At 43.7% G+C, this 21,977-nt stretch overlaps 1 protein-coding gene across 2 annotated transcripts; it reads right to left on the bottom strand.

Moving 5' to 3' along the window:
• Positions 1-21,835, bottom strand: CENPN (centromere protein N). 2 transcript variants are annotated; one of them, XM_080829572.1, is made up of 11 exons: positions 21,649-21,835; positions 19,077-19,257; positions 17,462-17,507; positions 15,010-15,069; positions 14,327-14,403; positions 7,448-7,624; positions 6,997-7,098; positions 5,669-5,732; positions 3,513-3,625; positions 902-1,028; positions 1-674 (listed from the first exon to the last, which is right to left on the bottom strand). In XM_080829572.1, exons 2-11 carry the CDS (start codon positions 19,245-19,247, stop codon positions 592-594), a joined length of 1,020 nt encoding a protein of 339 aa, XP_080685698.1. In that variant the 5' UTR covers positions 19,248-19,257; positions 21,649-21,835; the 3' UTR covers positions 1-591. The 2 variants fall into 2 exon arrangements, with proteins under 2 accessions (XP_080685698.1, XP_080685699.1); XM_080829573.1 differs by lacking the exon at positions 7,448-7,624.
• Positions 21,836-21,977: the final 142 nt, after the last annotated feature.

Here is a 21,977-nt window from a genome sequence, read left to right on the forward strand (position 1 = left end):
CCATCAAAAGTAACTGATACACCAGTTTTGCAATCTTTATTCACAAATCAGATAGTATGGCGAGTCTGAATGTATCATAAAACAGATTACAGAAAGTATCATGTTTACAATGAAACTATTATTTTATATTACTGAATCATCTGATATGCTACCTCCTGCAATAACCTCATGGGCCCAACTTTACCTCTGAATGGACCAATTTTATGATCTTCCTAGAAAGTTTTGAGTTGAGGATGGTTCCTTGCGGCTGCTTTCCAGGATCCAAGGTTTCAGACAAAATCCTTGGAAACAAGAACTTAGAACCTGATCTCTCCACGACAGAGGAGAGATAGGAATGAGAAAAAGGAGTGAGAAAAATGTCACTCTTTAAAGGCCCACAAGTGCTATGCTTTGCAGGATATGGGGGAGACGGTACATAGTGGAGGAGGAAAGAATCAGTCCCAACAATTATACTGAATGTTTCTGAACTGTAAATTTAAAGAATTAATTCCTAAAACACAAGTTCATAAACAGAAACTATCCAGCTAGCCGTTGACTGAAATTCCTAGGAAAGAGTCAAAGAGATGCTGTGCTTACAAAACCACATACATCTTATTTATCTCTAATTTTAAAATAATTCATTCCCTTATTGGGTATGCAAGTAAGCAATGGAGAAAGCGGTGCATCTGCAATTCCTGAAATCAAAAAAAAAGAAAAGAAAAGAAAAGGAGTCAGTTTAACAATGGCCGAGATTCGAGGGTGGATCATGGACCCCCATGAGGTGTGGAAGCCGAACACGCAAAATAGGGCAAGAGGGGATGGTGGACGGGAGCCAGGAGAAAGCTCAGAGGTCATCAGCCAGCAAAAACAGAGGATCAAATGCAGTGTGTTGTTAATTCTGTAAGATAAGCTGACTACTTACCAGCTGGTGCTAAGGCTTTCAAAGCTTCCAGGAGATGCGGGCTGGAAAACTTTATTAGGCACCGGAGAGGCTCTTTTCTCTCTGCCAAGATGTCTCCATTGAGGTCACTTTTGAATTTTGTTTCAAGCTGTCAACACATACATTTACAAATAATTACTAAATATATGAGCTGGAATGGTAAACTATATTGAAACGAGGTTTGCATTTCGTTAATTCTTGTCATCAAGAAATACAGAGATTGGGGGGATGCGGGCCATTTAATTTGCGAACCGCAAATGCACAAGGCAACCAGTGTGTCAAACGATATCACACACAAAACACCTTGGTGCTTGACACACAGGGACCTGGGAGGTGAGTTCGACCCTCTGGGGACCTTTACCTGAACGTTTAGTTTGCAGTCCCTGTTTGTTTGTTTGTCTGTTTTAAGATTTTATTCATTTATTTGAGAGAGAGAGTGCGAGCATGCAACCATGAATGGAGGGAGGGGCTAAAGGAGGGAGAGAGGCAGACTCCCCGCTGAGCGGGGAGCCTGATGCCTACAGGGAGCAGGTGGGGCTCAATTTCAGTACCTGAGCCAGAGGCAGACACCAAACCCAGGCGCCCCCTGGTTTGCATTCTTCTTCTTTTTAAAATTCAATTCAATTAGCCAACATAAAGTACATACTTAGTTTCAGATGTACTGTTGTTCAACAATTTATCATTTGCGCCTAATACCCAGTGCTCATCACATCCTATTGCATTCTTAATGGCAAATTACCACTATCTGTTGTAATCTGTCATTTTGATATAAAAATGTCATGTTTTCTGAGTCAGACCATGATTTCTTTTTACCTTATTATGGAAGATTTCAGAAGTACACAAAAATAAGGAGCACAGTATAATGACAGCCCGTGTGCACATCCCCCAGCTGAAACCATGATCAATTCAGTTAGTTTTGTTTCAACTATGACCCCACCTCCCTGCTCCTTACGGACCACCGCCGCTGGATTATTCTGAAGTAAATGCAAGACACAATACTATTCCAATGGCGAATATTTCAGCATGTATCTCAAAAAGACCTAAGAAGACCTCTTTTTTAAAAACTTCACCCCTATAACCTTATCACATCTAAAAAAATTAGTAACAATCTGCCAATCCTTTAATATCATAAAATATCCAAGTATTGATGCTTTAATAGGTTCTTGAGTCTTAGGTTTTAATTTCATTTTTTTTTAAACTTAAAGGGACTCTTAAAATTTAGAGGCAGTATGCTGAAATATTTAGAGGGTTAGTAATGTCTATGACTTGCAAATGGTGCAGAATAAATCAACAAAAAGTAAGTAAGTGTGGCAAAACGTTAACAGGTGGGGAATTGAAGCAAAGGGGAAGTGGGTATTTGTTGTGATCCTTCCAGGTGTTCTGAAGGTTTGGCATTTTTCAAAATAGAAAAGGTCGGGAAAATTTGTAGAACGTATGAATCAATGTGTACCTTGACTTACAGAGTAGCGATATTCTAAACTGTATATACGGGTTGATTCTTGCGGATTCTTATTCCCAATCAGTGGTTCTCTTTAGTGGGCAGAATCAGCCAGAGGGCTTGTAAGAACAGATGGTTGGGTCCCACCTCCAGAGTCCGTGATCCAGTAGGACCACAGTGGGGCCAACAATCTGCATTTCTTACCCGTTCTCAAGCGACGCTGATATGGTGGGTCCAGAGACCACTTTAGGGAACCAGTGTCTTAGAGTATGGGCTGTTCAAAGGAACTGGGTCAAAACTGCCATGTAGGGAGCCCAAAGTGAAAGATATCAACTTTTCCCACTAAAAGAACAAATCAAAGAAAAGAGGTATTGGGCCTGAGTGATCAAATCAATGATGGATTTAAAGCATTGCCTGTGGCTGTAGGGGCTGCTAAGCAGAATGGATTTCATGGGGGGCGGGTGTTAGGAGTATGAGCACAAGTATTAGATTAGGGCAATCATGATATAAACCTTGAATTCTTCTAATGTGGGGAGTGGGCTTGCCCCCAAGCTGGGCCTCCTGGTGAGCAGCAGCACACTTCTGGAGTGAGGTAGGTTTGTAGGATTGACTAGGCTACTGGTTTTTCTCCTGGGATGCCGACTGGGCTATGTTATGACGTGTTTATTCATTCACTCTTTTATTCAATGAGTATTTGTGCACACTGACTACAGGTAATGTTGCTCTAGGTGTGGATGGACTAGAGGTATAGCCGGCAATTTTCTCCCCTCAAAAATACAGGTTTTGGCCAGTTCCACATAACTAAATTAATATGTAAGATGAAATAAAAAAGCAAAGTTGTGATTTCTGAGTCTCCTTTGTTAACAGAGTCACTTAACTAATATGATAAAGAAGTCCATTCTAACTCATAATTCATCATACAAGATTAAAGTGATACTGACTACGTTTATTGTGGTGAGCCCTGAGTAATGTACAGAATTGCTGTATGCCCGAAATTGCTATAACATCGCGTGTCAACTCTATTCAATAATTAGGAAAGGAATTAAAAAAAGAAAAGAGTGATAAAGGAAGATAGAGTTTCTCGTAACTGTTTTCCACTTAAAGTTTTAAAAACATATGGATAACTCGTAGTTCAAATTTATAGCAATGTCCCACCTTATACTGTGCGAATTCTAGTCTTGGTTGAGGATAGTCTCCAAAAGTTTCTTGAGTCACTCTCTGGACTCTCTCTTTTTCTATTCTGTTTTCATGAATGATCCGCGAATCCACTATAAATGGAAGATTTCAAAAGAAAACAGATAATTAGAAATGTATTTCAGTCATAAAATATCCTCCTCTCATTCCCAAGCTTTCAACTTGCTGGTGTTATTTAAAAATAATGTTTAGGGGCGCCTGGGTGGTTCAGTGGGTTGAGGCCTCTGCCTTCGGCTTGGGTCATGATCTCAGGGTCCTGGGATCGAGCCCCACGTCGGGCTCTCTGCTCAGCGGGGGGCCTGCTTCCTCCTCTCTCTCTCTGCCTGCCTCTCTGCCTACTTGTGATCTCTGTCAAATAAATAAATAAAATCTTTAAAAAAAAATAAAAAAATAAAAATAATGTTTACTGTTTGTTCTCTTGATTGCAGTAATTCCTTTCGTAGGAAAGTTGCAAAGTGCAGGCTGATAAATAAAATAAAAATCCCCCATAATTCTACCAAGGCAGAGAAAGCACTGTTAACATTTTAATACAATTCTGTCTACATTGTCATATGATCTCCCTGATATGAAGAATTTGAGAGGCAACGTGGGGGGTATAGAGGGTAGGGAAGGAAAAAATGAAACAAGATGGGACCAGGAGGGAGACAAACAACAAGAGACTCTTAATCTCACAAAACAAACTGAGGGTTGCTGGGGGGATGGGGGTAGGGAGAGGTTGGGTTGGGTTATGGACATTGGGGAGGGTATGTCATATTGTGAGTGCTGTGAAGTGTGTAAAGTTCATGATTTGCAGACATGTACCCCTGGGGCTAATAATACATTGTATGTTAATAAAAAATTAAAAAATAAAAAATAAATAAATTTCTGTCTAGCCTTTTTCTTAATGAATAGAAAGGTATGTATTTTCTAAACTGGGATTATAAAATACACACAATTTTGTATTCTGCTCTTTACTTAATGTGAAATCAGTGGCAGTCCTTGCAACCATTGGAAAGTCATAAAAATGTTTACTCATAATTGCTGTGCCATTTCACTCGATTGCCAGATCACTGCTGAGAGACAGGAAAATGTTCATTTCTAGAAATCTAGATTGTACCCCACCACTCTTTTCAACTTTCTGGTCCGCTACAGCAGTTTCTTAGATTCTTCTCCTGGGTTTTCCATGGAAAGACTCCTGCCATCTGCGGGTAGCAACACAGTCCCAACTCTGATTATTCAAGAAGTTTATCCAGCACATTCAGAGCTGGGCTCGGTGCAGATTAGAATTTCACGCCTGGCTTTGGCGATTCCTAGATGTGTTACTTCGCCTGGCGAGTTACTAAACTGTTCTGAAACACAGCTGTCTGCTAAACAGGGATTTTTCAGGGGACTATGATGAAGAGGAAGGAAGTGATACCTGTGCGTGTTGGAGTGTGGTGCTTGGCACACCAGAAATGCTTGACTGTTAGTTAATTTTTGTTTTTAAGTGTTATTATTTGATGCTCTCATAAATTCTAAAAGGAACCTATGGTAGCTTAGTATCCCTTTTCTTAAAAAAAATTTTTGTTTTGTTTTTTTAAGATTTTATTCGAGAGAGGGACACCTGGGTGGCTCAGTTCATTGAGCATCTGCCTTCAGCTTAGGTCATGATCCCAGGGTCCTGGGACTGAACACAGCATCAGGCTTCTTACTCAGCGGGGAGCCTGCTTCTCCCTCTGCTTGCCGTTCCTTGCTTGTGCTGCCTCTCTCTCTCTGACAGATAAAAACATTTTAAAAAAATCTAAAAAAAAAAAAAAAAAAGATTTTATTTGAGACAGAGATAGTGAGAGAGCGAGCAGGAGTGGAAGGAGGCAGAGGAAGTGGGAGAAGGAGACTCCCCGCTGAGCAGAGAGCCCACGTGGGACTCGATCCCAGGACCCTGAGATTATGACCTGAGCAGAAGGCAGTCGCTTAACCGACTGAGCCACCCAGGAGCCCCTTAGTTTATCTTTTCAACAGAAAGTTAATTTTCAATTTTTCTGAAAGCAGTGGATAGTTCTGAATCCGGCTCCGAGTGATTAAATGTTTTACCAAGTAACAGAAACCTAGAAAGGAATGATGTGCTTCCAAATTTCGGTTTTATCTTAAAACACACATACTGTGTATATCCAGCTCCAGGGTTCTGTCCTGCAGAGGTACAGTGGAGTTGTGAGTTTCAAAGGTCTAAAAAAAAAAAGGAAAGAAAGAAAAAAAAAAAAGTGAATCTTTACCTGATTTTAACATCTTAAAACATGAGTAATAAATGGTTTTAGTGCCTAACAGTGTGTTGAATCTTTATTTATTTTTTTCAACCAAAAGAGATTTGAGGCCACATCCAGGCTGAGTTAAGCACTTCTCCCAGACAGGAGACTGGCAGAGACTGCTGGGCCAGCAACATGCCTGTTTTGAATGAGGAGCTCTGTCCTTTGTTAGCATAAAAATGGATCTGGATGAAGCCCGGGGTCGTGAGTGCAAAAGCTAAAGGAATCCCAGGCAGGATTTGCAATGTGCTGCTTCAGCATTATGGCTCTGTCTTCATCACTGTGAAATACCCCCCGAAGCTCCTGGAAAAATCATTGTCCTACTGAAGTCCGTCTCTCGATCGTTTTTTCCCTTTGCGGCTGATGTTTTTATAATTAAGTGCGTGACAGTGTGAATTATCCTAGGGATGCAAATGTCACAGCAGAACATGTGGAGGTAGGTAAGAGCGGTGGTTGCTGTGGGCAAAAACCACTAACTTTATGTTAGATTTTTTTCTTTAAACAGTGGCTTGCAGAGAGCTGTCACTTCTTTCTACTTAGAACAGATGAAAATACGTAAGTGTAACCTGCCTAAGGGCTCAAAGTTAGACCCAGAGCATTAACAATCCACCTACAGGAGTCTTAACACGTGAGCACACTGTTGCCATGCATAGGAGAAAACGACGGAGTCTGTGAGGAAGGCCAGATCCCTCCTTATCATTAAAGGATATAATGCATTCAAATAATTTAAACCAACAGAATAATTATGGGACTTCGTAATAAACCAGTGCTTTCTCCTTTCCTTCTAACTCTTGTATCACTTGTATGACTGATGGGACAAAAATGAAATCGACTTTTCTCTTGCATAATCGAATAATATAATTAGCTTTGAAAGATAGTGTCGAGTTACTCTAAAGATAAAATAAATTCTAATTGGAATACCTGACTTGGAAATGCGGATCTGTAACATAAACTCTAATGACTAGGGAACAGTATAAAACAGAATGCGATTATAACAAGAGGAAAGTGAGGCACTATGATTTCCTTTCATGTTAACTCACTGAAAGCCTTCTCCACTTCAGTAATATCTCGAATGACCTCCTTCTGTCCGAGGTGGACGTTCCCACCTGCGCAGACACTTCTAAGTCAATCAAGTGTGAACCAGAAAATGGAGGTGTAACTTGAAAGAGCATCACTGATAGGCTCACCCGATTATACTGTTTAAAAACAATAGCCTTCAGAGAGTCCAGATACCGGCTTCTGAGGTCCATTTTCACAATCTTATGGTGATTGCTGGCAACTGTCAGCGCCTGGAAGTGAAAATTTGCCAAGACTATTAGGACTACCCAATATTTATAGTATTATAGCCTGATATTTATAGTATCTACAATATGTGGTTGAATTTTTGTTGAAATTTTGGTTGAATTTTTGCATTAAGCACATATTACTTCTAGATGAAAAGACAGTAACAGAGAGCTCCAAACCAATGCTTGTGCCATGCTCCCACTAGTAGAACACTTTCTGCTCCTTATTTTAGGAAATCAAGAATTACATGTGGCATTTTATATAAAATGTTTATCGAGGAGTTTAACTCTATGCAAACCTCTGAGATAAGAATAATAATAAAAACATTATAGCCTAGGGTACTTGGTTCCCTACCTGACCCAGAAGGGGCATATAGCTTTTCAGCGGACAGGAGGAAGTGAAGGCGTAGGGAGTCTGGGAGTAATACACCACATAGACAGGTTTGTACTGATTTGGCTTTCTATACTGTGTTCCCCAAGCGATTCGAATCCATACGGCATTCTCCTCGGCATCTCTGAAACTGACCGTCACCTTAAAAAAACCAAAAACCGAAAAACAAGAATTAAGTTTCCTAATTAAAGTCTGTGGCACCAGGGGCCTTTGCTGACTCAGTTGGTAGAGCATGGGAGTCTTGATCTCGGGGTCAAGAATTTGAGCCCCACATTGGGTGGAGAGATTACTTAAAGAAAAAGAAAATTCACATTAAGAAAAAGTGTATGGCACCAGCAAGCATTCCTTAGGGGTGAAGGATGTCACCATAACCTTGCACGTAGGCTGAGACCCAGCAGTCTTTCTACTTTTTATTACAGTGTTTGGGGGATCTTTGGGAGAAGATTTTGTGGTTGCTTGGGAAAGACACATTTATGCCTTGCAGAGTCTTTTGGAGGGAACACAAATTTTAAATCCTACAATCAGGGTATCACAATTTTTCAACAATTTCTTGGGCTTGTCTCTAAAGAACTCTTCTCTGATACATATGATTTTATGAAATAAGGCAGCCTAACAAATGACATGCCTGTTTAATAATGAAGGTTTTTCAGCATCAAGCACAGACCTATTGTGCACTGTAAGGTTTAATAGTAAGATTTCTATGTAGTAAAGGGCTCAAATATATTAATCTCGTATGCATTTAGCTCAGATGCTAACAATTACTCTAAAGTAATGCGGCAAGAATATAGAAAATTCTATTTCATTTCCATTTCATGGATAAAACACAGATCTTTCTCAGCTTCTAAATGTGATGGCCGGTTGGTTTGGAATTTAATGGCCTGTTCCTAGATTCTTAGCTTCCCCTGGATTCAGCTTCCCCCAGGGAGGTCAGAACCCGGATGGAGGCATCTGAGACAGGTGCATTTGGCTTGCCCACATCTCTTGACTTCCTTCCCCTTGTACCTGACTCCAGAAAAAGCGGCTGCAGTGTGGCTGCCAGCATTAGCAAAGAAGGCAGTTATTCCAACGCCGCCCACTCTATCTATCTGGCTGCTTTCCCAAATTCCCTCAGAAGGCAATGAACTCTCCCCGGTCCGGGGTGCAGACTGCTCGGAGCGTGTGCTGTGCGCGGAGCTGTCTGACCTTCCCAAGTGAACAGCATAGCCCTTGGCCTGAACAGGTGCTCAGTGGACCTTTGCTGGCTTGAATGGAAAAGGGCAGGGTCTGATTCTGAATAGCCTCTTTGTGTCACATTATAAAAGCAAAGCCTGTCCAATTGAGATTGAATGCGGTATGCGGAGGGCACAATTTTACCAGAGGGAGAAAATTGGTTGCACTCAACATATTCAGGTAATCTCTGTAGCCCAGAATGAGGATAGCTGAAATAAAGCCTCACGGAGAAGCTTAAAGAGCTCTGTGTCCTCCTTATATTGGATGCAGAGTTGGGCACACATGTCTAAGTGTATACCTGCCTGGAGAGAGGTGCTGTACCACTTATCAAAATTTTCATAAGGCTCTATGATCTAAAAAAGGTCAAATAAAAAAAAATCAATGGGCTAAGAGATAAGGATATTCACAGAGTCAGTATAATCCTGGCCCAGATGGCTTTCAGAGTCTGTCTCACATTCTTCTAGTAAAGATGACATTCAGATCCCCTAAGAGGCAGGGCCCCAATGCAGACCTTGACTATTTTCCTAAGAAACTACCTTAATAGATAGCATCCTTCAGTAGCCAGGAGAAAGCATTTTTCATTGAGGATAGCTCAGATAAATATTGTTCAAGCTTAACCGGGACACTTGCTGGCCAAGGGTCCTAAGTGGTTTGGTTAACCTGGGACTGTCCTGCTGGCCAGGGTACTCTGGCCATAAATTGGTTAGAACTGGCCACGACCCACAAGCCACAGACATATCACAAACAAGTTTAGTGTGGGAATCAAATGAAGCTTACAACGAACAGAATTGCTATATATTTAACCATACTAATATATTTAGTACAGACTATCCTATGAAACTACATGATATATAGGTATAAAAAGGGGAGTAAATGTACTACCTTTTTACAATTGAAACATATTTTTTAGCTTGTATTTTCTTTCCCTGTAAGTTTTATTTCCTTTTTAAAGATTTTATTTATTTATTTGACAGAGAGAGAGAGAGTGAGAGCAGGAACACAAGCAGGGGGAGTGGGAGAGGGAGAAGCAGGCTTCCTGCTGAGCAGGGAGCCCGATGCAAGGCTCGATCCCAGGATCCTGGGATCCTGACATGAACTGAAGGCAGACGTTTAACCACTGAGCCACCCAGACACCCTCTCTGTAAGTTTTCTAAGAACATTGTATTTTGAATAGTTTTACCTGGTAAGATATACAGTTAGTCTCTCTCTCTTTCTCTTTCTCACCTGCAGAGACGTGCACATACTCAAAGGCTTTGAATCCCCTGTAGCAGCTCCGCCCATCACTCCCCAGGCAGGCTCTCAGCTCCCTCTCAGACCAGCTTCTCTACCCAATTGGCTCAAGGGCAGGAAGTTCTTAACCTGCAGTCCCTGGATAGAATTCAAGGTGTCTCTGAACTAACTGAAATGGAGCATCTCCTTCAATTGTGAAGGTAGGCAACAAAATAGTAGAATGTTAGGATCTGTTACTTTGTTATCTGTAGAAATCCCAAATCTTTTCTTGACACATTATAACTGTTGAACCTGCCTCAAAAATACCTTTTATGCCCATCTACTTTGAAACCAGTTGTTTTTAGACCTACTGTGAGATCATTTACTGTTACTAATGAAGCACATGAATTAGCACAACTTGGTATTTTAACATCTTAATAATGGTATTTTAACATAGTTGGTTTTACTTACATTTCTATGTATTTTATTATGGCACTTAAAATAATCTTGTAAGAAGTCATCTGTAACTTTCACTAACAGCAAAAGGGGTCCTTGGCATAGAAAGGTTAAGATGTCTATTCTACAGCAGCAGGCAAGTCACTTTTCAGTCCTGGAGACTCGACGTAGCCTGACATCACCAGCATCAGCCTTTGGGCTGCTAGTTATGAGGAAAGTGAAGTCGAGCTGGGAGTCTCCGGTCAACTGAGAAATGGGGTAAGCACACGTGGGCCAGCTCAGAGCAGGGGAGACAGAGAAGACACAGGGTGGTGGGCCTTTGCGGCCTTTCAAGCAGGAAGACGTGACTAATAAAAAAAAGCTCCTTTGTTCTCCCAGCCTTTCCCACTCACTAGTCTGCCTGAAATTCATTCAGGAGGCAAAAGCTTTTAGAACACAGCGGTGATAAAAGAGGAAATCTCACAACTGAAATACGTGGCCATTGAAGCAGGAGGATGTGGGAGCATCTCGCTCTTCTCCTAGAACGGTTGGGGCAGGAGCCGTGCGGTTCAGACAAAAGAAGTTCCCGGTGCCAAAGAGAAGGGCAGGAAAGACTGTCGAGGGGGAAGAGGGCACTGGAAGCGAGCAGGTCTCTCTAGGCTTCTGATCCGGGGTGAACAGGGCGGGAACACAGTTGCGAGTGTTTCTCGGGAGGAGTTAGCCAGTCATGTTCAGCTTCATACGGAGGCTTGCTTCCACAAGGGTCCAGACCATCTATCCCCATTTATGGACAGCTGGCTTGGGATTCTGTGCCAGTAAGGCTCTTTGTTTAAAGAAAAGCAGGTGCACATGCCATACCCACAGTCCAGATGGGACTCTCCTTTAATCTCTGAAAAGTGCGTAATTTCATGGTAAGAATATTTTTCAAATAATATAATAAAAAATATCAACTGAGGAACAGAGTAGCAAAGAGTGCTTATTCACAAAAGAGAAAAAGAAAAAACCAACCCCAAAAAGGAGAGGCATACCTTCTCTTGGCTCACAATAATCCTTGAATTAATTTACAGATCAAAGTGGACCCACACTCAAAATGATGAAGATTTTGTTTTGTTTTGTAAACTTGATAAAAATGATTCTAAGGTTCACCTTGAAGAATAGTCAGGACATTTTTGGTAAAGAAGAGTAATTGCGGGTAGGGACAGGGTTGCCTTGCCTTAATGGTTATTAAAATATTTTACAAACTACAGCATTATAGGAATGAGGACTTTGCAAAGAATGTGCCCAATCCATTCATTCCCAGCATTTGTTCCGCCCTCGCTCAGTCGTGTCAGAGGGCAACAGGACGGTCGGTTTCCTCTCAGGGAGACTATGGGTAGGGAGGAAGACTGACCATAAAAGCAGGAAGTGGGAGGAGTATGGTGATGGGGGAACTGCCATCTGGGTGGGTCAGGGAGACTCCCCGAGGGAGACCTAGTTAAGTGGAGGCAGAAGGATAGGGAGGAAGGGAGGAAGGAAGGAATGAGCTGTGCAAAGGCCAGGTGGTGGAGGTTGTTCCAAGGAGAGGGAATAGCCTATGGCAAGTTCAAGAACTTGAAGATTGGTTGGGTGTGGCTGGAGCTGCAGATTAACGCCCGAGAGGCAAGCAGTGGATTAGGAGTGCATGGGCAGAAATGAGGAGAAACAGATCAGGAGTAGAACATAGACTCTTAAGAGCATGAACGAATCAGAAGGATCCAATGGTGATAAAGCAGTGGAAAAAGCTACCTCAGTCAGCAAATGGTGTTGGGACAACTCACTCGCTTCTGAAAGGGAAGAGGTGAATGACTCTCTCCCTCCCTCCTCTCTCCCGCTAAAGTTAAGTTCCCAGAGCCGAAACTCGCGGGGGGAGACTGCAGAAGCTTGGGGAATGCTCTAGCAAAGGGCAGAAGGAAAGGAAAGGAGTTGGTCACGGAGACGATGAAGAGTAGTTTAGGAGGGCCAGAAGACAAACATTCAGGAGCAAGAGGGTCTGATGGCCGATTCTCCGACGGCGTGACCTTCCTGAGCGTGAGGAATTGATGTCATATGACTGGCACACAGCAGAGCTTGAGCTGCAAGAGCCGGTCAGTGTAGACGTGAAGAGCATGAGCGCAAGCCACCTGCCTAGATTTCGACCCTGGCTCTGACGCTCACCACTGTGGGACCCACCCGGCTTCATCAGTAGGGTTCAGTGAGTTAGTGACCGGCAAGGGCTTAGCCCCGGGCCTGGCATGCACAGGTGTTTTCGATCAGCACTGCTGTCGAAAGAGAACCATCCGTGGGATTTTGTGACGTCACTGGTCCCTCTGAACAGGGAGGTTCTCACACTTGAGCGGGCATTAGCATCACCTGGAGGGCTTTGGCCCCCTCCTACTGTGTCTGAGGGAGCCCAAGTATTTGCCTGTCCAGTATGTTCCCAGGTGATGCTGATGCTGCTGGTCTGGCGATCACACGAGCACCACTGTCTTTCACAACTCCCTTTCGATATGGAGGTGAGAGCAGTAGCCTGAATGCAAGGGGCTTAAGCATGAAGCTGGCAAGGATGCATTACCCTTTTAAAGGGTCTTTCTGAAAAGGTTTTTGAGGGGGCCAATATCTCTCCAGTCCTTCTGGACCCACCGAGAAATAAGGCAAAAGAGTTGGTAGGTGGAGGCCAATGCGTATTACCGAGACACTGGTGGTGGCTCCTACCTGCAGGCAAGTGACCCTCCAGATAAGAGAATCCAGTCAGGCAGGGCTGCCCATATGGTCACTGACAGAACCACTCCGGGTAGCCTCCCATGCAGGGGCTGAGCCGGACCCGGGGGAAGAGAGAAGAATGGGTGTCCCAGTGGGCATGATGGCTCTTCTTCAGGCCAAGTTGGTGGTCCTGCCAGAATAAGGTGAAGGGGACGGTAACGGGGGGCCAGCACCACTGTGCCAGTGGACATATCAGGAGCAAGAAAAGAATATTTCCCTCCAAGAGTGTTGTAGAAAAGACAGAGCTTGAGGATGAGGATGGGGAGGGGATGTCCTTCCACTGAGACTTGAGCATGATTATAAGCAGTAGAGAAGAGACTGCGAGTGTGAAACAGAACAGAGAACGGCAAAGCAGGGGCCTTATGGGGGCGCAGGGGACGGACTCTGGCCTCACACAGAAGGGACGCTGTGAGAAAGGAGATGGGAGAATAGGCCAGGGACAAGGGGTAGGTAGAGGTACGGCAGAAGTCACAGGGTGAGCTGAAGAGATGGGAAGCCCCAGTCAGGGAGTTTGTGTATGGAGAGGGAACACTGCTGTTCTGCAGAGGACGGCTAGAGCACGGTGACTGGGACAGGTTTTTGGGAGCGTCTTGCTATGCAAGGAGGACTAAGGCAGAGCAGAGTGGGAAGAGGATGAAGTAAGGGAGGCTATTAAAAAAAATGATTGCCTGAACCTACAACAAGATATTTGGTGGTGGGGCGCCTGGGTGGCTCAGTCAGTTAAGCGTCTGATTCCTCTTGATTTCAACCCAGGTCAAGACTCAGGATTGTGAGATCGAGCCTTGCCTCAGGCTCTGTGCTGGGCGAGGTGCCTGCTTAAGAGTCCCTCCCTCCCTCTCCCTCTGCCCCTCCCCTCACTCTCTCTCTCTCAAAAGGGAAAAAAAAAGATACTCGGTGGTATTTGTGGAAGTGGAACGGCAGCTGAAGATTCTAGGGGTGCGCTAGGCTGCACTGACTGGTCCTGGAGCCACCGCCAACCGTGGCTACTGCACGAAAATTCTCTACAGTTACCGAAGATTAACATTCTAGTTCTGCGGTCACACTGTCCGCATTTCAAGTGCTCTGCAGCCACGTGTGGTTACTAGCTGGTGTGTGGATGCAGGACATTTCCGTCAGGGCGGAAGGCACACAGAATATTACTAACTAAAATTCTTACACATTAAAAAAAAAACAAAACTGTGCAGATGCCTTGACACTGAATTTCATGGAAATGCAGGTAAATTTTGTTCTTACGTTTTTTAATGCTCTCTGAAGAATTTTCACAAATGAACGTTTGAATTGTTCCATATCAAAAAGGTCAATGTCTTCACCTGTCAGAGTGAAAAGAAAAGGCAAATCAAGCGAGTACAATGTTCAAGAAATATATCTGCAAAGATACTGAAGGTGAGCATTTTGCGTGACCTCAAAGAGCCACAGTGATCAAATGACACCAACCAGTACCTCAGAGCATCACCAAATATATTTCTCTTTTTTCCCACAAAAGAGCAATTTTGAAATCACTCATTTGAAAGAAGAGACATTTAAAAGGAACCTATTACTCTTCATTTTAAAATTCCCAGAATATCAAATACAGATGTTCAGTTTAAAATGGGTCACCCGGCTGGGTCAGCTGGAAAAGCATGTGACTCTTGATCTTGGGGTTGTGAGTTCGAGCCCCATGCTGGGTATAGAGATTACTGAAAAAAAAAATTTTTTTTTAAAGATTTTATTTATTTATTTGACAGACAGAGATCACAAGCAGGCAGAGAGGCAGGCAGAGAGAGAGGAGGAAGCAGGCTCCCCGCTGAGCAGAGAGCCTGATGAGGGGCTCGATCCCAGGACCCTGAGATCATGACCTGAGCCAAAGGCAGAGGCTTAAACCCACTGAGCCACCCAGGCGCCCCTGAAATTTTTTTTTTTTAAATGGAAAGCATTACCTGGTTCTTTACTCATCTGAAAAACATCCCAAACTTTCTGGTGCCGATGAAACTGAGTATCTGAGAGAGAGGGGAAGAGCTGATTACTATTATATCCTAGAACTCCCAAGGAATGAGCTTATGAATGCATATTTTAAGCATGTATTCAACATAATATGACACCAGAGAAAATACTAGTAATTTACAAATTAGGTTGTACACATTTTTATTCAAAATATAACTTTTATATGGATTTAATTTTCTCCAGACAACTAAAATAAATCATGAAGAATTAGTGATATAGTCAAGATTTGGCATTTACTCACACTTTGACCATTTCTCCTCTTTCCACACGACTCTACTCCCCAGACCGTGGCACTCTCCCAGCATGACAGGGAGGACGCGCTCCCCACGACTGGCCCTAGCACTGGCTGTTCCCTTTGTCAGGAGCCCTCTTCTTCTAGCTGGTGGTACGCCTCATTCTGGTCTCTACTGACAGGCCACCTATGCAGACTGGCCTATCCCGATCCCTTGCCCAAACCCACCCGCCCTCCACTCTGCTTTGGTTTCCTCTGTAGCACTTACCACTACCTGAAGCCACGCGTGTTCCTCCCACTCACTTCACCATGACCAAGCCACCAGCAAATCGGGTCCATTATAATCCTTGTGGTTCTTGGTCCCATTCGGCTCTCTCCGTCCCCACCCCCCCACCCCACATCACCCTCTCACCCAGGCTACATCCCCCTCTTGCTCAGATGCTCTAACAGACTCCTGTAGGCCACTCCCATCCTCCTTGGTCTCTGTCTCTGCACTGGGAGCTCTGGAAAAACAAGAACCTGATTCTTTCTTGTTCGAAATCATTATTCTTAGAATAAAGGCTGAAATCCTTTGAGACGCCTCTAAGTCTCCATAGCATCTGCCTACCTATGCCTCATTTGGTTTGACCCCTCCGGCATCCCTGAGCTCCCCTTTCCCGCCTTCTTTCCACTCCTCTACTTAACCCTCCTACTCCAAGACTTGCAGCTCTGTGCCCTTTGCCCTCCTGCTCCCTAACCTCCCTTCTCCTCTATGCCTAGTTAATGCCACTCATCCTCTGGCTCTCAGCTCATGTCTCGAGGAAGCCTTCCCCAAACCGTCGGTGTGGCAGATCCCACTCTGCTCTCACAGAACCCCTCTATGCTCTCCTTCACAGCACCTGCTACTGTCTGCAAGAAGGCATTTGTGTGATTAAGCAACCTGTCTCCTCCATAAGGTGGTGACCTCTTAAGAGAGAATGAATCAACCTGTTGGAGCCACCAGCACCTAGCACACACCTGCCACGTAGTGGTGCTCAATGAACATTTGAACAAATGCATGAGAAATGGGAATTACATGGATCCACCTTATATGGTCTAGGTATAATCCAATCCCTGAAAATTAGACTTAACCAGAGGCAGATGTGTAAATGAATTCAGTTATTTCATAGTTGGAGCAAAATATAAAGCTGATTTTGTTACACACCAGGTCACAGAAAGTTAATATAAATTGATAATCATTAGTAAATACCAGGCTTTGTTCTAAGAACTTGACCAGGACTCTCATTTCATCCTCATCATAACCTTATGCGATATCATCCTTATGATATGGGTTTGTCAAATGACAATATTGAGGCACAGAGATGTCAACAGCCTCCCAGAGGACACACAGGGAGACAATGATAGAGCCACGAACTGAATCCAAGAAATCTGGCCTTGGGGCCTGTGTTCTTAGACCCTATACTCTGGTTCCTCCTGATGAGGAGAGTAGACATCTTTAAAAAAATACAGAAAAGAAAACTAGGACACAAAGGGAAAAACCCAAAGAAAGGGAAGGGGAGGGGAAATAACAAACACTGTAATAAGAAAAAATTCTTGTAAATGTATTTTCAAGTTCTGTTAATAACAAAACAAAGCCTAACAAATATCTACTAAGTGCTTCCGGTAGCCAGAGACCGCACTAAGAGCTTTCCAAGCATTATCTTGTTTAAGTCTCTGAGCCGTGGTGTGAAGTAGGTATGACTGCTTTCTCCGTTTTACTTAGGAGGAGTCTAGGCTCAGCAAGGTGATGGGCTCAGGCCAAGGACACGGGACTGGTAAGTGACATAGGAGGGACCGAAACTAGGTCCACCCGACTGAAGAATCTGAGCCCTTACATACAGAACGGCCTCACTGATGAAACAGGACTGGGGTCTTCGGGGGCACCTGGGTGGCTCAGCTGGTTAAGCGTCTGCCTTTGGTTCACGTCATGATCCCAAGGTCCCAGGATCGAGTCCCACGTGGGGCTCCCCGCCCAGCGGGGAGTCTGCTTCTCCCTCTTTCTCTGTTCCTTTCTCCGCTCTCCCCCTGTTCTGTCTCTCTCACTTGTTCACTCTCTCAAATAAATAAATAAAATCTTAAAAAAAAAAAAAAAAAGAAGCGGGACTGGGGAAGTGTAACTACAAAGCACCGACACTCACAAATAATGTCTAAAAGGGCGGCGTCACGGATACTTGCACGTCTCTCCTGAAAGAAGAGAGAAAATATTTCGTAAGCGTGGTGATGGTTTGTTTCTGCTCCATTCACAGTAATTTTAGGGTTGCTTGAGCAACTGTGTCCAGTCTCCCCACTCTCCCCCCACCGGCCTCCTGTTTCGTTTTTTGATCAGCTGTACCCTTCTAAACTTCCTCTGCATCAGGGGCTCCCAGCTGGGCACGACTGACATTTAGTCGGACAACTCTGTGTATGGAGGGCTGTCCTAGGATGTTAAGGAACGTTCTGGCCTCTACCCACTACAAGCCAGGAGCATTCCCACAGGTCTGACAACCGAAAACATCTCCAGACATTGTGTTCTCCGGGAGACAAAACCGTCCTAATTGAGAACCGCTGCCCTACGACATACATTTTCATGTATATAGTGTTTCTCAATGCTGTACGTAAAGTTCTAGTTTATCCTTTTTAACATCTGAAGAATGTTATATGGATGTGTCATTATTTATTCTCCTACGTAGAGCTGTTTCCAATTTTTTGTTTTTTAAAAAGGCTATTTAATATCTTTATTTATATATAAATACTTATACATTTGTATCTAAGTATATAAATGTTTATTGATTATAATACTTATATATACCTCCCAGTTTTTTATTAATTTTTTAAATATAAATTTCCCACAGTGGAATTGCTGGGCCATAAAGCGGATTTATTTAAAAGCGAATGAAGGGGGGCGCCTGGATGGCTCAGTGGGTTAAGGCCTCTGCCTTTGGCTCAGGTCATGATCCCAGGGTCCTGGGATCGAGCCTCACATCGGGCTCTCTGCTCTGCGGGGAGCCTGCTTCCTCCTCTCTCTCTGCCTGCCTCTCTGCCTATTTGTGATCTGTCTGTCAAATAGATAAATAAAATCTTTAAAAAAAAAAAGAAAAAAGAAAAGAAAAGCAAATGAAGGAAGAGCATACACGAATATGAAAGTTCCATATTGGGGCACCTGGGTGGTTCAGTGGATTAAGCCTCTGCTTTCGGCTAAGGTCATGATCTCAGGGTCCTGGGATCAAGCCCTGCATCGGGTTCTCTGCTCAGTGGGGAGCCTGCTCCCCCCGCCACCCCGCCTACCTCTCTGCCTACTTGTGATCTCTGTCAAATAAATAAATAAAATCTTAAAAAAAAAAAAAAAAGAAAGTTCCGTACTACACTTGCTACTTTTCTGGAAATATGAATTAATTTTAAATTAAAAAGCAAATAAGTTAATAAATACAAGTGAAAGATGGAGTCTCTCTCCATATAACTCTACCAACCCATTTGAATATTATTTTTTCATCTTTGACAATCTAATAGGTAAAAAAAGAATACTGCTCATTCTTTTAATCTGTACTAATTGTTTTTTCTCCCATGGTGTTCACTTTCTTACTGATTCGTAAGTCTTCTATGGAAGTTGCAAAGGCTAATCAAAAACGAGTTTCTTCCTCACTGGAGTAGTACATAACCCGCATTCCTTCATGGCTTAGCAGCTGCCTTAAATCTCTTTTGGACTCAAAAAAGGAAGAAAGAAAAAACCAAAGGGGGAGTGTGGTGCTTAAGGTTCATCATTTTGATCACTGTTACCTCACAGAGCAGAACCAAGTCCTGAACAAGAGATTCCTTTCTCTGCCGGAAGTTTACAGTCTGCAGCTGCTTTTCAGACAAAAAATCCCAGGCTTTGAGGATTGGCATCATTTCAGTCATTGGAATTTTCATGATGGTCCTCTTGATAAACTCGGCAAGGGTTTCATCCATCTCTTTGGCACTTTAATAAAAACAAAAACAGCACAACAAAGTATGAACCAAATACAAAAGTTTAACTTAACTGAATTTTTCAGCCTATCTTTAGCCAGGATTTTGATTTGTAGGTCAAACACCCAAATGTTTACCTTTTTTTAAGGCACTCTACAAAGAGTGTTTCAACAGGAAGATTTTAACTATTTTCTCCTTAAGCCGTATACTCATTTTTACTTAAAAACTTTTTTAAAATTTTATTTATTTATTTGACAGAAAGAGTGCACAAGCAGGTGGAGTAGCAGGCAGAGGAAGAAGCAGGCTCCCTGCTGAGCAGGGAGCTGTACATGGGACTTGATCCCAGGACCCTGGGATCATGACCTGAGCCAGAGGCAGACGCTTAACTAACTAAGCCACCTAGGTGCCCTATGCTGTATATTTAAATATGCTTTGGAGGTTTTAAAAATTAGTCTTTTCTCTCCTTGATTGGCTAGAGTATTTTGAGCTTTTGATGGTAATGGTAAGTAAATCATTCGTTCATGGACTGATTTGCATAAAAAAATCTGAGCACCTGTGTGTACCAGGCACTTTTGTGGGCATTGGGGACAGTGACATCTTTAACCGCAAAGTCTAAAGTCCCTCGTGGTATAGAGCATCCATTCTAGTGGGGAGACAGAGGGAACAGGAAAATCATAAAATGTGATTCAATGCTGCAGAGAGAATGGAATAGAGATAGGAAACCAATACTGGTTAAAATGGAGCAGGCTGGGGATGACTGGGGGTGGAGTGAGCAGTCCTCATAAAGAAGGGGACATTTGGAGGACAGAGTGAGCCACATGGCTGGCTGGTGGAAGAACTTGCTGGGCAGAGGGAACAGCAAGTGCAAAAGCCCTGGGGCTTTCAAGGAACAGGGTGAAGGATGCCTCTAGTACCCTCTACAAGAATCCAGGGTGTGACTTATTTTTACCATTTGAGTGTTTGTGGAACACTGCATATAATCTATTACCACGGCCCACTTCCAGAAAAGATATGATAGTCAACAAGATTTTAAGAAGGTACTGAAAGCAGCAGTTAGAACAAAAATAAACTATAACGAGTTGTGAAGAAGGAGTAAAACAATTGAATTAAGAACATGAGAAGAGAATCAAGATCATGAAAACTGAGCCTGATCTGTTTTCTTATCCAGATACAGGACCAACTTCCCTTAAGGTCAAAACTAAAATCCTTACCAGGGTCTACAAGGCCCTGCGTTTGCTTCTTGCCTCCCTCCCCATACCTACCGCTTTCTCCCTGGCTTTCTGAGCTCTAGCTACATTGGCCTTGAGTTCCTCTAGTACAAAAGGATCCTTCCAGAGACGGGTCATGTGTACCTGCATTTACCCCGGGCCTAGAAGTTTCTTCTCACACATATTCACATGTGTGGCTCTTGTAAGTGAGGTCTTAGCTTAGATGCCTTCTAGTCTGAGAGACTTACTCTGACCACCCATTCTAAAGGTAATTCCTCACCTTCCATTGCTTATTGTCTTTACAGAACTACCTAAAATTATCTCGTTTATTGATTACTGTATTGCTTTACGATATCGAGCCACTAGGATAGGAACTATGGTTTATTCATGGCTATATCCCTAAGCGTGCCTGGGGATGTAAGCAGTCTGGGGAGTATTAGGGCCCAGCAGTGATATATCAAACCAATGTCTGTCACTGGATTTGGGGGAAGGCTTGTAAAAATGCAGATTCCCGGGCCCCATCTATTTGAGCTGGGAGGTGGGCAAGCACCCGGTAGGGTGTTAGACCTTGCTTTTTTAAAAATTTTTTTGAGATCTTGCATTTTTAGAATGCCTCAGAAGATTCTTAATTCCGGGTAAAGTTTGCGAAATGCCTTTCTACAGACTTCTAGTAGGAGCACTCAATCTCACCAATAAGGTTGGTAAACCCCTGCATAAACCCAGCTGATTCCCCGTGACTATCTAATTTCTTTTTACTTCTGGCTCTTCGTAGGGCAGCGCTTGGCACATATCAGGTGCTCAAGACATTTGCTGAATGAACGAACGCATGACAAAAAGAACTCTTTTAGGATACTTTTTTGTAGATCTCCTCTTACACTGAGGATCTGCCACTGGACCATAAGGAAGAACACGAGAGGCGCATGTACGGAAAAAAAAACGGAAGCCAAGCCTGATTAAAAAAAAAAAAAAAATCAAAAGATCCAACACTCGGCTGAGCCTCAACCCATGCCTCGGAAAGCACAGTAGCCCGTCACCTGACAACTGGTGGGGGGGCTCCGGAGAGGACGTAATCCAGGTAAGGCTCCGCCCCACTGAGGGCGGATGTGACGTCATGCCCAAGCGTCGCTACCCCTACTCATTCCAGCTTCAACTGTCGTCCGTCACCCCTCACCCGAGGCCAAGCGCAAAATCCTTACCTTGGGACGTGTGGCAGTCGCGGAAAAGTCGCCTCAGAGGTCTGGGATGTGGTTTCCTCAAGGCTCCCGCCACATTCAAGGGCCCGATCCCACGCCGCGCGCGGGTGTCTTGCAGTCAGTCATCGCCGACCGTGTCTTCTCAGCAGCTCTTCCCGCCCGCTGCGCCTTCAAAGCCACCAATTGCAGTTCCCGCCGCCCTCCAGCCCCGCCCCCCCCGGAGCGCCTCTTTGGACTGTACCCTGGGCACAGGGGGCCGCGTGGGAGAGCGGCAGAAGTGAAACTCGCCGAGTCCCCGCATCACCCTTGTTAGCGGAGAACGTTAGTTAAAT

Source organism: Martes martes (assembly GCF_963455335.1).
Source record: "Martes martes genome assembly, chromosome: 17".
Classification (NCBI taxonomy): domain Eukaryota; kingdom Metazoa; phylum Chordata; class Mammalia; order Carnivora; family Mustelidae; genus Martes; species Martes martes.

Bases quoted from the DNA above. Each gene is read 5' to 3' on its own strand.
- CENPN (XM_080829572.1), bottom strand. From the start codon at position 19,247: ATGGATGAAACCCTTGCCGAGTTTATCAAGAGGACCATCATGAAAATT. The intron at 7,099-7,447 runs GTAGGGAACCAA...TTTCACTTCCAG, and splicing joins ATATGCCCCTTCTGGGTCAG to GCGCTGACAGTTGCCAGCAA. The intron at 5,733-6,996 runs GTGAGCCTATCA...TTTTTTTTTTAG, and splicing joins TTTTTAAACAGTATAATCGG to ACCTTTGAAACTCACAACTC.